This window comes from Berghia stephanieae, chromosome 9 (assembly GCF_034508935.2).
Source record: "Berghia stephanieae isolate SIO BIC M18660-M18661 chromosome 9, UCSD_Bste_1.3, whole genome shotgun sequence".
NCBI classification, from domain to species: domain Eukaryota; kingdom Metazoa; phylum Mollusca; class Gastropoda; order Nudibranchia; family Aeolidiidae; genus Berghia; species Berghia stephanieae.
In genome coordinates this window covers 45,184,044-45,203,194 of record NC_088368.1, presented here as the reverse complement: position 1 = coordinate 45,203,194, position 19,151 = coordinate 45,184,044, and the positions used below count along the sequence as shown (strand labels likewise).

At 40.4% G+C, this 19,151-nt stretch overlaps 1 protein-coding gene across 1 annotated transcript; it reads left to right on the top strand.

Moving 5' to 3' along the window:
* Positions 1 to 2,966: 2,966 nt before the first annotated feature.
* Positions 2,967 to 17,721, top strand: LOC144980315 (uncharacterized). Its single transcript, XM_078927972.1, has 6 exons — positions 2,967 to 3,313; positions 7,852 to 11,432; positions 14,137 to 14,271; positions 15,497 to 15,596; positions 16,185 to 16,432; positions 16,825 to 17,721. The coding sequence occupies exons 1-6, from the start codon at positions 3,294 to 3,296 to the stop codon at positions 17,040 to 17,042; spliced, it is 4,302 nt and encodes a 1,433-aa protein (XP_078784098.1). The 5' UTR covers positions 2,967 to 3,293; the 3' UTR covers positions 17,043 to 17,721.
* Positions 17,722 to 19,151: the final 1,430 nt, after the last annotated feature.

The following is a 19,151-nucleotide window of genomic DNA, read 5'->3' as shown; positions in this document are numbered from 1 at the left end:
ACTGTGACTTCTATCCCCTGATATCTGGGTGGGGTTCCTGACCTCCCATAGTGGCAGGGAGGTACTCACTGTGTCTTCTATCACCCTATATCTGGGTGGGGTTCCTGACCTCCCATAGTGGGCAGGGGGTACGTACTGTGTCTTCTATCACCCTATATCTGGGTGGGGTTCCTGACCTCCCATAGTGGGCAGGGAGGTACTCACTGTGTCTTCTATCCCCCGATATCTGTTTTCCAACTTGCTTTCTGTCTTTGTCTTGGAATGAGATTACTTGGGTTTTGTCCTGGCTGAGATGGAAACAGTCGAATGTATAGATAGAACGATGTTGACGTCACTCATGTCTTTGTTATTTTTTTAATTAATTTTTTTTTTTTTGCCATCCATGTTTATGAGTAAATCTCACTAAACTGTATTATCCAGACTATAAACGTTCAAGGTTTCACATCGTTTTGTGTGTTGGTCCGTTATACTTCCGGATGGCAATGTTGTGAGTTTCTTGGCCAAGCGCATTATATCTATAACGTATCAACACACAAATCTATGTGTAACCTTGAACGTGTAGTGTCTGATTTAATACAATTTAGTGAGAATTACTCCAATAAAAATAGCCGATTAAAAACAATAACAAAGAGCTGAGTGCCGTAAATTTCGTTCCGTCTATAGATAGTATGCGCTTGGCTAAGAAGCTCATAACATTGCCATCCGGAAGTATAACGGACCAACACACAAAACTGTGTGTATCCATGAAAGTTTATAGTCGGGTTTAAACAGTTCAATGAGCATTACTCATAAACGCGGATGGCAAAAAACAATAACAAAGACCTGAGTGACGGCATCTTCGAACTATCTATATATTATTTGGTATCGTCATGTTGGGAATTCATCTTATCGTTGTGTCAAATTCAAATGTTGTTTCCGGCCCACATCCTGTGGATGACTGATTCTGAAGTGTGGCATGAAGGAAAGGTAGCCATGACCAAGTGCCCATAGGGAATGAGATAAGCGGAAGAGTAGCGTCCCTTGATTGGACGTCACCTTCCAGAGAGAACGTTAATTTGGTCAGAAAACTTATCCTTCAAATATCGATGGATTCTGGGTAGCTGCAAATAGACTATGGTCAAAACATACAAGAACAGCTGCCAACATGCACAAATGGGGGCTCCAAGAATCACCAACATGACCAAAGTGCAACCAAGCACCGCAAGATGCAAACCACCTCGTACTAAGATTGCCCAGAGACAAAACTTGAAGGGGGATTTGAAACCATCAACAAATGTGATGATGACTTCCGAACCTGGATTGATACCTTGGACTTAGAAGTGTAGCCGAACGATACTACTACTACTACTACTACTATCGATGGATTAAAATGGCTATCTCTTGTCAAAAACTCTCAAACCTGGTACTTGAAGGAAGTCCCAGGCTTTAGAATTTTTTGACAGGAGAGTCATGTTCGGCGATCAAAATTAGAAGAACCAAGTTTTCTGGGCAAAATCATTCATACAAGTTTTCTCAGAGTTCAGTATCAATGTTAATATCCGAAGGTCCTGGGTTCAAACCTCAGCCTCGCTCAGCGCATAGTTGAGTCCTTGGAAAATACTCTTTACTCACATTCTCTCACTGCACTCAGGTGTAAAATGAGTACCTGACCGTTAACACCGTTGTCTGTCTGAAAATTGTAATATTATCGCGTAGCAGGCGTATATCCCGTCCTAAATGTTAAGTGTTGCTGTTGGCCAGGGACCCTTGTAAAGCGCTTTGAGCTCGTTTAGTGGATATTGCGCTATATAAAAGCTCATTTTATTATTTACATATAGTATGCGCTTCGCTAAGAAGCTCATAACATTGCCATCCGGAAGTATAACGGACCAACACACAAAACTGTGTGTATCCATGAACGTTAATTGTTTGGTTAATACGGTTTAGTGAGAATTACTCATAAACGCGGATGGCAAAAAAAAACAATAACAAAGACCCGAGTGACGTCATCTGCATACTATCTATTACATAATATTAATGTTTGTGTATTTTCAAGCAATTCATCATTGTGAGTGTCTTGAAGCGAGCACAGTTGGTTTCCAAATTATGTTACACATTATTATTGGCACGTGACTGAATTGTGATGAGACTGTGTTCACACGTTACACATAAACAAACAACATCGGAGCACATCAACACATCGTCTGAGGCCTACAGTCATCAGGAGATTTTATTATTAGGGCTGGCGTTTAATAATTATTGAGAACGCGTCAGAACTCGCACACGCTATATAGATAGAATGCGCTTGGCCAAGGAGTTCACAACATTGCCATCCGGAAGTATAACGGACCAACACACAAACTCTGTGTAACCATGAACTTTTATAGTCTGGTTAATACAGTTTAGTGAGAACAACTCACAAACGCGGATGGCAAAAACAATAACAAAGGCCTGCATACGATCTATAGATAGAACGAAGATGACGTCACTCAAGCCTTTGTTATTATATTTTGCCATCCGCGTTTGTGAGTGATTCTCACTAAAACTGTATTAACTTGACTATAAAAGTTCATGGTTACACATAGTTTTGTGTGTTGGCCTGTTATACTTCCGGATGGCAATGTTGTGAACTCCTTGGCCAAGCGCATTCTATCTATACACGTTTTAAAACAAGCCTCTGTCTAAAAGACTGTAAGACCGTGGCCTCCGTTAAGACCGACTATTGATAGAATGAAGTTGACGTCACTCAAGTCTTTGTGATTTAAAAAAATAAAAAATTTCCATCCATGTTTATGAGTATTTCTCACTAAACTGTATTACCCTGACTATAAACGTTCATGGTTACACACAGTTTTGTGTGTTGGTCCGTTATACTTCTGGATGGCAATGTTGTAAGCTGCTTAGCCAAGCGCATACTATTTATAAAGGGTCGTTGAAAACTACACATTACAAATTGACAACACGTCATCATTGAACACACACATACACACACTATCGTTTTTCAGCCATATCTTTTTTAACTTCAATATCGACAATGAAATTTGGAGTCCCATACTCATTGCATGTCCGTGCGCTTCTACTCACAGGGGGAAAGAAGACAACGACCTTTGTGAATGATCAACTTGTTTGATAAGGTGAAGACGAAGACGCGGCAATTCCATTCTATAATTTGTGCACATTGAATGTTGATATTACAACTACAACCCATTATTCAACACGTCGCCCTCTATTCAGTGATTTGACTTTGACCAGACCAAGGAATTGCTACTTAGACATTCTTCTATAATATTCTTTTCACTGAACATCCGTCCAAAATGGCCCGAGCCATGAAAATGTGAGTTGGTTTTTTGGGTTTTAAAAAAAAAATATTAATATCTAAAGAAATACTTATGGATTGTTTCCAGCACAGCATGAAAACAACGGAAAAGAACAAATAAGCACTGAAGACAGTAACAACCGGCTGATGGGCGACAAGCCTGACGACAGCTTTAACAGTAAAGTAAAGTAAAGTAAAGTCCTATCCTTATAGATAGTATGCACTTGGCTAAGAAGCTCACAGCATTGCCATCCGGAAATATAACGAACAAACACAAGCGAGAAGAAGAACAAAACTTACTCGATTTTTGCATTCAACCTTTAGACCAATTTGGTTACCGAAGAGGTACGCTACCGTTTGATCATAATTAATATTTGGCAAGAACAACATTATTTGAAGACATCGGCAATCATGTCTACAACGGCTATGTGGCCTTGTGGTATGACACTCGTTTTCGGATCGGAAGGCCCTGGGTTTAGCCTCGCTCGGCACATAGTTGAGTCCTTGTAAAATGCTCTTTACTCACATTCTCTCACCGTACTCAGGTGTAAAATGAGCACCTGGTCGTTAACAGTGTTGTCTCTATCGGAAAAAAAATTGTAATATCGCCTAACAGGCGTCATGTCTTGTTCTACGTGTTACGTGTTGCTGTTTGTCAGGACCCCTTATAAAGCGCTTTGAGCACATTTAGTCTTCTTCGCCAGACTGTTTCTTCATCGTCTTTGTAATTTAAGTTTCTTCCGGTTTTACAATCTAAAGCGCATTTTTTTATAATTGTACAAAACATTTTGGTCAGACCAAAATTTGTCTAGTCTGCTCTTGAAGCTATTTAGGGTTTTTGCGTTCACAACAGAATCTGGTAAACTGTTCCATATTTTCGTTGTTCTCACGGTAAAACTGCGTTTTCTCGCATCCAATCTTGGTCTTTGTGTGTATGTAATTTCTTTTTGTTACATCTGATGTCTTTTCTTATTGTGAAGTCTTTCCTCCATTTGATAAATTCTGTCATGTCTTGGTCATATTTACCACTTGTCATCTTGTCAAGTTCTATCATGCCCCCTCTAGGAAGGACTTCCGTGGTTTCACATCGCGCCTAAAGAGGGGATATATTTTGCCATTATCTGGGGGAGACGCCATGTTTTACTTAGAGATACTTAGAGATGATTTCCAGCACAGGTTCTCAATGATCCTCTTCGCTGGACTCGGGTGTCATCTTTGTTTCTTCCAGTTGCAGATTACCGTGAAGACAGAATGTGATGCTAGCCTTGTCATCATAAAAGATTTCTTGGTTTTTCCAATAGCTATCCAGTCTGTTCTTGAATGAGTTAAGTGAATTAGCACTGACAACTTTCTCTGGTAGACTGCTCCACACTTGAACCACTCTAACCCGGAGATTTTGGAGATTGCAACTAAATGAAAATCCATAATGGCTAAAAAAATTAATATAATAAAAGTGCTGTGAAACTACGGAAGTCCTCCCAAATATTACTATTTAAGATAATTTTCATTTTTATAAGTTATGGGATTTTTCTTATTTCAAAAACAATTGACTGAATCGGTTGTCGTTTACGACTCCGGCAGACGCCATTATTACTTATTGTGTATTACATCAGTTTCGATATTGCATGTGACGGCAAACATTAAGTTTCATCAAGTTATGGTATCTCCTGTTAGGGTTGAAAGAGGTTTGGGGGGGGGGGGGGGTCTACCTTTACTCTTTTTACCTTCTATCTTTCCTGTGAGAGCAAGATGTTCAATACATTTATGTCGATTTAGGTGCCCTAAAAATTGCATTTGTCTTTTTCTTATTGTACGGATTAATAACCTTTTAGTTTCAGCTTGCTCTAATACTTCATTAGTTTTCTTCTCTGTCCATGAGATTCTTAACATCCTTCTAAGAAACCACATTTCTGCTGCCTCCAGTTTCTTTCTAATGTCTTCTGTAATTGTCCAGCTTTCGAAGCCATATAATAATACTGACCATACATAGGTCTTCAAACCCCTATGTTTTGTTGTCATTGAGATATTGTGGTTTTTGACAATTAGACTCATTTAGAGCCCCCCCCCCCCCCCCCCCCCCCCGATAATTTAAAAAAAAATCTCTTTAGGTGATGTGAATCTACGGAAGTCCTTCCAAGTATTTATTGGACATTGCAACTAAGTTAAATTCCATAACCGCTAAAAGATTAAGCAATAAAACAAAAGTGCTGTGAAACTATAAAATACCTGCCATTATAAACAAAAAACAAACATAATTTAGCGCAACATCCGCTCAATGTGCTAAATACGCTTTACAATGGGATCCTATGACAACTGAAACACTCATGTAGAACGAGACATGACGCCTGTTAGGCGCTATTAAAACGGGTTGGGTTTTTTTTCGCTTTTGCCATGTACTCATCTTACACCCGAGTGCAGTGAGAGAATGTGAGTAAAGGTTACTTTCTGAGAACTTTGGGGAGAAATGCCAAATGTGTCCACCACTTACATTACAAACGGATTGACACACACTGGGTTACATATGTGTCTATATATTAGCGTCATATCACGAGACGACAGGCCCCACAATTTTATTATGATTGATATGTATCTGTATCTGTATGGTTGGCGCTGAAGAAACCAATGGTCTGGTTGTATTTCAGCGGCGTCCTCATTGGGCGCGGGCCCATGTCAGTCGGGCCTTTAAATCGTTTAGGTGTGGTGCCATGATGACCAGTTCATCCAGTCCATTCCACTCCGAGATAGTTCTAATGAAGGAAGAATTTCTGAAGCTTTGTGTTCTTGTCTGTGCGTGGGATTTTGAAGCAGTTCGAATTGTTTGTGGCGTATCTCTCAATGGGGTTTTCGGTTATGTGGTTGGCAAAAGTGAGTGCTCGGATTTTTCTTTTGTTTGGTCGTGGCGTGAAAAAGGAGTCTGCCTTTATTGATGGTATTTGATCTGTTATAATCTTGAACATGAATGACAGACGGGTTTCTTTTCTTCTTTGTTGGAGGCTGATGAGGATTCTTTCTTCTAACATTTTTGTCATGCATCCTGGGGTTCTGCTTGTCTCTGGACTCTCTCAAGTTTTTGAATATCCTCTTTTAGGTAGGGGTCCCAAACAACTGCTCCGTATTCCAATTGTGATCTCACAAGTGCGAGGTAGACGTTTTGTTTGCATGACGTTGGGGCGTGGCTAAGATTTTGGCGGAGAAACGCGAGGGTGCAGCTTGCCTTTTGGGTTATTTTGTTAATGTGTTTCCCCCTTTTCAAGTCCTTTGCCAAGATGAGTTATCATCGACTTGTTTCAGGACGGTGTTGTTTAACTTGTAGGTCTCATTGTACTTTTTAGCTGTGCTGAGGATGTATCATTCGTTTGCGTTAAATTTCATTCCCCAATCATTAGCCCACTGTTCGAGACTATTCAAGTCCTCTTGTAGCAATTTTTGATCGTTTGCAGATTTTATTGGTCGGTATATTAGACAGTCATCGGCGAATAACCTAATCTGAGATTTTACTCGTAGAGGTAGATCATTGATGAAAATGAAACACAGAAATAGTATGGGTCCTAGCACCGTTCCCTGTGGTACTCCTAATATGACTGGACATTCATCCGATGACGTGCCGTCTAGGACTACTTTCATGGTACGTTTTGTGAGGAAATTACAAAGCCATATGTGTAGAGAGCCACGAATTCCGTAATTTTCTAGTTTCTGCATGAGTTTTTGGTGGGGCACAGTATCAAATGCTTTGGAAAAGTCGAGGATGCCGATGTCTGCCTGAGTGTTGGCATTCTGGAGTCTCAACAGGTCGTTTACAGTTATTAGGAGTTGGCTTTCACAACGATATCCTTTGCGAAACCCGTGGTTCAGGTCAGTTAGGATGTCATTGTTCTCAAAGTGGTTCATCATGTTCTTACAGATTATATGCTCTAATAGTTTGGATATTACAGACGCCAGAGAGATTGGACGGTAGTTCTCTGCTTTATTTTTGTTGCCTTTTTTAAATACAGGTGCGATGTTTGCCTTCAGCCAGTCATTAGGGAGCATCCCGGTGTCGACCGATTTTTGGAAAATTATGCATAACGAGGGGGCCAAACTTTCAGCACACTCCTTTAGTACTGTGTTGGGGATGTTATCTGGACCTGACGCCTTAGATGACTCGACGTTTTTCAGCAGCTTTTCAACTCCTGAGATGTTTATGTTGATATTAGAAAGAGATTGGTCACACCTCTGTGATGTCGGTGGGGTGGTTGTATCGTGTGGATCATGGAGGGTAAAGACAGATTTAAATTGATCCAAGGGATCGTTGCTTTATCCTTCCCCTTAATGTACAGGGTTTCATTTTCTTTCAATGGGGCTACACCTATGGAATCGTTTTTCTTGCTTTTTATGTAGTTCCAAAATGGCTCGGTATTGTTTGTTTCATGTCCTTTTTCTATAATAATGTTAATGTGCGTCCATTCTGCTCATGATGATGATGATGATGATCATCATCATCATCATCATCATCATCATCATCATCATCATCATCATTATCATCATTATTATTATCCGCCCTCTCCCCCACCCATCAGCATCGGCTACCTGTTTGTCATCGGCTACCTCGTTTCCATTGCCTTTCAAGGGTTCACACTGTTTGCCTTCCTGGACATTTCCTACAACAGACCCTGGCGGAACAAACTTCAGACCACCACCGCTGTCTACAAATCCCCGGATAGAAGTGACAAAACGTTCCACAAATTCGCATGCGCAGACAATCCTTTCCGGTTTGATTCAGACTACGCCAACCACCCTCGTTATCATTTTGTGTATCGAGAACATGACCTTGAACTTGAATCAAATTTCCCAACCAGGACCAGAGCACCGTATCGTGACGATGGGGTCAAAACTGGCATGAAATTATATTCTCACCTTAAACAGCTCGATGAGGAATTAGAGATTGGCGAGATTTCCAACACTGCCACTGTCGCTGACGTTAAGACAGATAATATATCAAAACACAGCGAATTATTGACAAACAAATTGAATGAAAAAAGCTTAAGTTCTGGCAGAAATAGTGACGTTGACGAAGCTGGCAATTTGGTTAATCTTCTACCGGAATCTAAAAATGACAAAATGATAAAAATTAATTCCAGGAACATCAAAAGAAAAGACTCCTTTAGGGAAGATTTAAAACGTGTCAATACATCTAAAAACACATCAAAAACAGACGCTGTATTTCCTGACATTCAAGATGTTAACGACGATCAGTTAAAAATCATCACAACCACCACTGGATACCCAACTGTCATACCTAATCCTTACTTCCCCATGACCGATGACGTCAATGTTGGAAGTCTTTTTGATTTAGTTAAATCGGACATAGACTTTTTGAGTGACGTTGAAGAAAAAGTTACAGAGGAATTCCTTGATACATTTACAAATGTCACAAAAGGACGAGAAAACTATTTAGCTGATGGCAAAGATTCGAAGGAACTCCGTGCTCTCTCATTAGTCACGCCAGCAGTGAATCATAAAAACAATGCTCAGAACGCTTATCAAAGTGAACGCTATATTAGAGACACCCACTTTTCGAAATTGATTTCTAAAAGTTTGGAAAATAATGAGAATAATACCACCAATGATTCTGAGGGAAATGATGATAGTGAGATATTGACCGGAAGTGCAGTTTCTATGAGTAAAAATCTGAAACTCCATGACTCGGACAAAGTCGACTCGAGAATAGGTTTCTTGAAAAGTGATGTGCATGGTGGTAGAAGCCATGATGACAACATGGATGGGAATGCGGAATCCGTGATTGCAGGATTCAAGGATGGGAAAATTGTGGCTGGATATTCAATGGGAAAAAGAGGGAAAAGAAAATCGTCGAAAACAGAAACCGAAACGAAATTAGTGGAAAAAATAGCTGAATCATTCACATCAATAAAACCAACTAAAAAATCAACAATAGGGGCAACACGTGACCAAATGACGTCATTGATGACGACAAAGTCATCAAATATAAGTCTAGCGTCAAAGCAAATCCGCAAGTTTGATGAGATCGTTCAAAACGACAATGACGAAAACGATGTCAACGATAACGACGACGACGATGATGATGATGACAATAATGGCGATAGTAAGTTTGATATTGATGACGATGCAGATGCTGAAAAAGATGATAATTTAGACAATTTGCTTATTGAAAGCGCTTACCACTTAGAGGTGGTCAAACCCGGTGTCAAAGATAAAGAAAAGAGACTGGTCTTGTATCGCTGTAACCTGTATCTATGTGTACACGATCATCCTGACGGCCATACAAATGGGAATGGGGGAAGAAACAAGAAAAATGCTGCAATTGTCACCAGCACTGTCTCTAACGACATCGCTTCTACGATACAGAATAATCACGAGATCACCGTCATCAACTCTAACGTCACAACAAACAAGGACTTTAACAATGAAACAAGAAACGCGGATAACAATATTATTATTTTCAACGACCCATCCACTACCCCCACCCCTACCACCACAAGTAGGGTTACAAAGAAAATGGAAAATGTCACAAGCGGTAACATCGATGATACAAATTCAACAGCAACAGATAAATACGCGAAGAACTCTAACGACATTCAACACAACCGTATTCAAATTATGAACAGACATTTGCCTTTGACAAATCGAAAGCAGGAGAAAATGGAAGAACCAGGGGACGTTGAAGTTCACTCAGTTGTTCATAAGACGACTTCAACAGTTCAAACGACGCCAAAATCATTGGAACTAAAAGATTCGAAACTGAAGGGGAAAAGCCAGACAAAAACTAATGACGTCAAAAGGCCAAGTAATGGAAACATGAATAAGGCATATTTCACTTTCGATGTTGTGGACACAAAAATATTCGTTAAGTGTCGATTGGAGAAGGAACTTCCTTATCGATCGAACAAATTCGTGGATAAATTTTTACAAGATCTTATGAAAAATGGAATTCACCACGAAAAGAGATATCGTAGTTTATCCAAACCTAGAGGTTTTGGTAACAGCCTTCATGAAGGAATCTTTTTGGATCAATCTGATGATTCAATTGACAAAGACATTATTGAAAATTCGAAATTAGAACAAAACACCAACGGATCATCAAATTTTAGAAACCAAGACAACCAGAATGAATCGCACGTGAAAATGGAATTAGAAAAAATTAACCCGGTTTCTACTGATGTTACAAAACAAGTCAGTAAAGGAAACCATTTTGTGCCGGGTCATTTCGTAAATAATTCCCACAACATCAACGATAAAGAAAATGGTGAAGGGACTTTAGAACGTGGCTCGGGTCAAGGAAAAGAAACCTCTTCGGAAAGTTCCAGCAATCCAAAATACATTTTGTTTACAGATTTGCCTAATGAATTCGACGGGGGAAAAGATAAGAAATTGCGGAACGGAACTGACGAAATTGCAGATGAAAATATTCTTGATTTTAACGGGTATGATAGTTTTGAAAATGATGGAGATGACGTAGAAAATAGCTATGGTTACTATGGTGATAAAGTCAGTTCCGGTAAAAACAACTACGGTAAATTGAAAGGAGATAAAAGCCACAATCCAGAGACGGAAACAGTCAAGGGTATACGAGATAAAGCGTCACATCTAAACCGGAAACGGGGAACCGGTGAACAAAAAGTTTCAGAAGAGAAACAACGACTAGAAAAGCGTGGACTTCGAAAACAACAAAGACGAGAAAGTAATCGATCCGAAAGTAATCGACCCAAAAGTAATCGACCCGAAAGTAATCGACCAAAAAACCATAGAATTTCAATGTCGCTTTGGAGGATTCTCTACGATATTCTAGACGTCGAATATGGAAAGGGAATCACCGAGACAATGGGACGCATCATATCGTCTGTTCTAGCGGGCGGTGAGAGGAGTTTCATGTCGAAGGAAGAAGTGCTGAATAAAACTAGCAAAGATCGCCGATTTGGTGAGGGACGTTATGGACATGGCCAAAAATTGTGGCAAAGGATGTGGGAAAGAATTGACGGTGATAAGGTTGGTGATGATGATGATGATGATGATACGGAAGACGATTCGAGAATGACGAAGAAGAAAGGCCAGAAGATAAATGTGACTGCCGGGAGTAGTAAAGACAATAGTGTATATTACCAAGATGACTCCGGCCATATTGGTAAGTGACTTTTATATAGTATTACGTTTTACTATTAATATTACATAAGAAAAGAAAGAGAATGGTAGATTATCTGAAGAGCTGTTGATTGTAAAATGTAACCCATCGTCTGAAAACGGTATTATGTAGGAACGAACCATATGCTTAACTCACTCAACCCTAACACCGACTATATCCGTAGCTTACCCGGGTAACTTTTATTCCATGCCTACTTATTATATATTTCTGAGATAAATTATAAGCGTGGTATCAAAGCTAATGTTTTTAGTTTTTACATGTTAATGATAGTTGAATAAAACTATATGTACATGCTCATTAAAAAAAAAAAATCAAATTTTGAAAAGTAGCAAAAATCTCTAGGATTGAGTTAAAAGCCGTATTTAATGTTAAAACTGGTCAAAAATATAAATTGTTGGCATCAGCACCCTAAAATATCGTTGCCATTCTCCTCCATAAATCATGTATTATAAACTCAACCCAAGTCTGATATGTCTGGCTATAAATTCAATTTTCAACATCTTAACCAACCCGAATTAATACCGTTTGAGGCGAGTGGTCACATATTCACATGCAAAAAGTCATGGGTTCAGACGTAGTTAAGTTTATTTTTCTCCTCCTTCGCTTCCCATTCTCCTCGTCCTCTCATCATCATCATCATCATCATCATCATCATCATCATCATCATCATCATCATCATCATCATCACCACCACCACCACCACCACCATCATCATCATCATCATCATCACCACCACCACCACCACCACCACCACCACCACCACCACCACCATCATCATCATCATCACCACCACCACCACCACACAACCACCCACCACCACCACCACACACATCATCATCATCATCATCACCACCACCACCACACCACCACCATCATCATCATCATCATCATCATCATCATCATCATCACCACCACCACCCACCACCACCACCCCCACCACCACCACCACCCCACACCACCATCACACTCCATCATCATCATCATCACACCACCACCACCACCACACCATCATCATCATCATCATCACCACCACCACCACCACCACACCATCCACCACCACCACCACCACCATCACCACCACACCACCACCACCACCATCATCATCATCATCATCATCATCACCACCACCACACCACCACCACCACCACCACCACCACCACCACCATATCATCATCATCATCACCACCACCACCACCACCACCACACCATCACACATCACACCACCACCACCACCACCACCACCACCACCACCACCACCACCACCACCATCATCATCATCATCATCATCATCACCACCACCACCACCACCACCACCACCACCACCACCACCACCACCATCATCATCATCATCATCACCACCACCACCACCACCACCACCACCACCATCATCATCATCACATCATCACACCACCACCACCACCACCACCATCACCACCACCATCATCACCACCACCACCACCACCATCACCACCACCACCACCACTCACCACCATCACCACCACCACCACCACCATCATCATCACCACCACACACCACCACCACCCACCCCACCACCACCACCACCACCACCACCCCCCACCATCATCATCACACATCACACCACCACCACCACCACCACCACCATCACACCCAACATCTATCACCACCACCACCACCACCACCACCACTCATCACATCATCACCACCACCACACCACCACCCCAAACCCCCACCACCACCACCACCACCACCACCACTCATCCATCACCACACCACCACCACCACCACCACACACCCCACCACACACCACCATCCACCCACCACCACCACCCCACCACATTCACATCATCACTTCAACCTCATCCATATACATCCAAGTTTGGCCTCCACACCTTCATGTGCCCATCCGCACCACACGATCACAGTCAAGAGATTCACGGTCACCACACACCACCACCACCACACCACCACCACACCACCATCCACCACCACCACCATCATCATCATCATCATCATCACATCACACACCACCACCACCACCACCACCACCACCCCACATCATCATCCATCATCATCACCACCACCACCACCACCCACCACCACCACCACCCCACCACCACCACACACCACACCACATCATCATCACATCATCATCACCACCACACCCCCCACCACCACCACCACCACCACACCACCACCACCACACACCACACCACCACCACCACCACCATCATCATCTCATCACACCACCACCACCACCACCACCACCACCATCACCACCACCACCACCATCACCACCACACCACCACCACCACCACCACCCACACACCACCACCACCACCACCACCACCACCACCACACCACCACCACCACCACACCCCCACACCACCACCACCCACCACCACCACACCACACCACCACCACACCACCACCACTCACCACCACCCCACCACTCACCACCACCACCCACACCACCACCACCCACCACACACACCACACCACCACCACCACCACACACCACCACCACACCCACACCACATACATCACCCACCACCACCACCACCACCACCAACCACCACCACCACCACCACCCACCATCACCACCACCACCACCATCATCATCATCATCACCACCACCACCACCATCACCACCATCACCACCACCACCACCATCATCATCATCATTCCAATTCCATCACCGTTTCAGACCTGTCGGAGTTGGCCATATACATCCAAGTGTTCGGGGCCGTGGCCACAGCCTTCTGTGCCCATGCCGCACACAGGATCACAGTGAAGAGATTACGGTCACCCGTGTACTTGTCTGTCGCCACCCTTGTTGCCAGTGAGTCCTTCTTTATTTCATTTATCTCCGATGATCAGAATTCCCTCTAGAGCGAGGAAACAGACATTTACAAAGTTGTTCATGTCAACCCCCCCCCCCCCCCCTCTCCTCTTTAACTCCCTCCTTACCACCCATTAGAAAATCGTCACATTCGTTACGATGCAGCCAACATTTTATCTCACTCTAATTTCTTTTGTACATCATAAAATTTGAACAAAAATGTTTGCTATAGTTAAAGTATATTTAACACTGTGTTGAAGAGCTCGTTAGCAAAAATAATAATATGTATAGCAAAAACTAACAGATTTTGTGTTTGAGTGAAATAAATCTATTTTTGTATAGGTTGGGTGTGAAGTTTTGGGGAAAATCCGGAAAATGGCCGCTAAGGAGAGAGATAAAAAAAAAAGATTTGGATAAGAAGAGCTTAAAGAATGATCGCCCCGTTTCTAACCTTCCTTGTCTTTCTGGAATCTTGGAAACGCTTGGATTGAACCTGTTACGGCTATGTGGTCTAGTGGTACGACACTGGCTTTCGGATCGGAAGGTCCTGGGTTCGAGTGAACGTCGTTCGGCGCATAGTTGAGTGAGTCCTCGGAGAAGGTTCTTTACTCACATCTCTCACCGTACTCAGGTGTAAAATGAGTACCTGGTCGTTAACAGCGTTGTTTCTGTCCGAAAAAAAATGTATTCGCCTACGTGTCTCGTCTTACGTGTTGCTGTTGGTCAGGGACCTCTTGTAAACCGATTTGAGCACGTTTAATTGATATTGCGCTATATAAAAGCTCAACAAATTAACGCAATGAAATAACTTGCAAATGTTTATAAAGCATGCACTTTCAGAATAAATCTGACCTTATTATTATTATTATTATTATTATTATTATTATTATTATTATTATTATTATTATTATTATTATTATTATTATTATTATTATTATTAGTTATTATTGTTTTATTTTATTGTTTTATTTTATTATTTTATTATTATTATTATTATTATTATTATTATTATTATTATTATTATTATTATTATTATTATTATTATTATTGTTATTATTATTACTACTACTATTTATTATTATTTTTTTGTCGACTGGAACTAATTTTCTTCAATGTTTGTTATCAATGTCATTGTATGGGTTATCTTACAACAGTCTACGAACCAATCATAAAGTGTACTTTTATTTTAAAATTCTTTTGTTTCAATGTTAATTTATACCATCAGCTTCATTTGGAGTTGTCTGCCTTACCCTCTGGTCCAAAGCCACTCACAACGTCACGGAAAACCATTGGAGTTTTGGCCCCTACATCGGCTGTTTCTTCTAGTAGGGGGTTTCACTCTTTTTTCTTTTTGATTAGTAAGAGGATGACGCCGATGATGACGACGATGATGATGATGATGATGATGATGATATTGACGATAATAATTATTATTATAGTCAATTATAATAAAAGATAATAATGATAATGATAAAGATAATGATAATAATGATTGTTGATGTTGATATTATTATTAATAATAATAATAATGATAATAATAATAATAATAATAATGATAATAATAATAATAATAAATAATAATAATAATAATAATAATAATAATAATGATGATGATGATGATGATGATGATGATGATGATGATGAATATAATAATAATAAATATAATGATAATAATAATAATAATAATATTGACGATGATGATGGTGATGATGATGATGATGATGATATGCTGACGATGATGACGACGACGATGATGATTGTTGTTGCTGTTGTTATTTTTTCTCTTCAATTATAGTCTTCCAGCCTATATCCGTTCCTCGCATATCAATCACAATATCTTCTGACTGGAAACTACAATATCTATATTTATTATCAATATCATTACATATTATATTTCGTTTCCATCCCCACAGTATCCTGTTGTCGGCCATCTTTATTCTGACCTACCAGTTCTGTGTTGATTTGAGGTCAAGAGAGGAGTCGAGCAGCGGCAGTGTCAGCACGACGAGGCACGACGGGACGGAACATCCGGTCGTGGAAATAGCCAATGATGGCACGTCGTCTGCCGTTCTATTTCCGTCAACTTGTTTGAGCGTCAGTCTTCTTAGCGACCGTAACGAGGAGAATAACAGTGGTCATAGCAACGGTGACAACAAAGGGGGTGAGTTAGTGAGGACTTGGTGGTGGGAGGGAGGGGGAGGGGCAACAACAAAGAAACGTTTAAGATATTAAACAAGGCATGAAAGAATTGAAACAAATCTTTAATTAGTTATAGATGCCAGGAAAAGTTACATTGGCATTTAAATTTCTACTGCTGGAGAGGCAATTCAGACTAAAGAATATTTTTGATGGCTAATACAACTTTTGCGGCGGCGACGACGATAATGATAATACTGATACTGACGATGACGACGACGACGACGATGATGATGATGATGATGATGATGACGATGATACGGTGATAATAAATATTTGTTCCCAGTTTTGCTCATTTTCAAAACCATTGACCATCACCCAATTTTCTCTCCCCCCCCCCCCCCCCCCCCCCCCCAGGCTCCAAACCAAACCCCACTCCCCAAGCAGACGAGTCTACGCCATTGCTTCAGCAACCGACGACAACTCCACACAGTCCTATATTGACAACGACAACAACAGCAGCAGCAGTAGCAGCAACTACAGACACTGCAGCATCTTCAACTGTTGTTGTGGACATGCCATCACCAGACGGAGAAGATCAAGCTGCCCCGGATGGAGTCGGGACAAATGTGTGATATTAGAGATTTAACGATCATGTTCCCAACCAACAGAGATCAACGAAAGACGTGGAAGAAAACGATCTGTCCTAAAACTCTGAGGACATATCTTCTTTTCTTCCACGTCGTTCGTTGGAGATTTGGAGACCCATTCGTTAACTCGCTAATGTTTTGCTTGAAGACGAGATGAAGATTTTACCGTTTTTGTCTCGGATAGCGAGAATCCCTATAATTTTGTTGACGAGTTGAATATATTATTATTTTATCATGATTTCTCGTATAATTCATTAAATTAAATAACAATGTGAAATTTACTGTAAGCTTCAATTGAATATACAAAAACAAGATAAAATGAACGTTTCGGGATTCCCCTTTTGATAAAGGGGAAACCCAAAACGTCCATTTTATCTGTTTTCGTATTTTAAATTGAAGCTTACATTCAATTTCACATCATTATTTATTTCTTCGAGCTTGAGCAGCATCATTTACATTACACATAATTCATGTAACTGAGAATGTGTGAATGTTATGAACTGTTCCAAGCAATGAAGACGTAAATATAATTTTGTTGACGAGTTGTTGAATATTATTATTATTTTATCATGATTTCTCACATACACTGTAATTCATTAACCCTTTCCTTACCATCCATTTTCAGAATTTTCACAAATAAATTCACACCCACCAAGCACAAAAATGGTTTGTTTTTTTTCTTACTCAAACAGAAAAGCAACAAATGCATAATAATAATATTGATCGGAAAAATGAACTCTACAACAGTGTCACATTTTCTGGCTGGGGATCCTGACCTCCCATAGTGGGCAGGGAGGTACATGCTGTGTCTTCTATCCCCTTATATCTTATCCAACAAGCTTTCTGTCTTTGTCTCGGAATGAGATTACTTGGGTTTTGTCCTGGCCCTCGTCGTAGTCCTGGCTGAGGGGGAAACAATCAAATGCATTATTGTTTTGGGAGATGATATTTTTTCCTTGTAAATCATCTCTCTGTTATGTATTATTATATTTATTTTGAATGTATAATGTAAGCATTTGAGTGTGTTCCTCTTTATTGGATTTTGTTCTTGTGTCCGGATGAGACATAGGTGATCTCAAACTAAGTACATTGGTGGTATACTCTTGGAATCTACATCTGATCCCTATTTGTTCCCAGTTCCCCTTTGTCTTACTTTTTCTTGGATGCTTTAATTGTAATTGTAGAACGTTTTACTATCCCATTTTCTTCCTTTTTACTGGCGCTGATATGACCTTAATGTGTTGCAAGCGCCGTAAAACACTTAAAAACATAAAAAAAACATAAAAACATGTTTGTTTTTTGTTTGTTTTTTAAAGGGTTTTACGGCGGTTGCAACACATTAAGGTCATATCAGCGCCAGTAAAAAGGAAGAAAATGGGATTGTAAAAAGGTTCAAGAATTACAATTAAAGCACCCAAGAAAAGGTAAGACAAAGGGGAATTGATTCAAATAGGAAACAGATGTAGATTCCAAGAGCACACTATCAAAGTACTTAGTTTGAGATCACCTAAAAGTCTCACCCAGACCAGTACAGGTCCCCACTAAGAGGAATACATTCAAATGTTTACAAATCACATGTTAAGAATAAAAAAAATTAAAATAACAGTACATAACAGATGATTTACAGGGAAAAAAATATCTCCAAAACTATAACCATACATATGTTTCCCTCCCAGCCAAGGACTCCGTCCAGAGTCGGGACAAAACTAAGTAATCTCATTCCAATACAAAGACAGAAAGCCATTGGATTGGGATTACTAAGTTTAGTCCTGACCCTGGTCGGAGTCCTTGGCTGGGAGGGAAACAGTCGAATGTATAGTTATAGTTTTGGGAGATGATATTTTTTTCCTTGTAAATCATCTCTCTGTTATGTATTATTATATTTGTTATTTTTAATGTATAATGTAAGCATTTGAGTGTATTCCACTTTGTTGGATCTTGTGCTTGTGTCTGGGTGAGACTTATAGGTGATATCAAACTAAGTACATTGATGGTATTCTCTTGGAATCTACATCTGTTCCCTATTTGAACCAATTCCCCTTTGTCTTACCTTTTCTTGGGTGCTTTAATTGTAATTCTAGAACTTTTTACTGT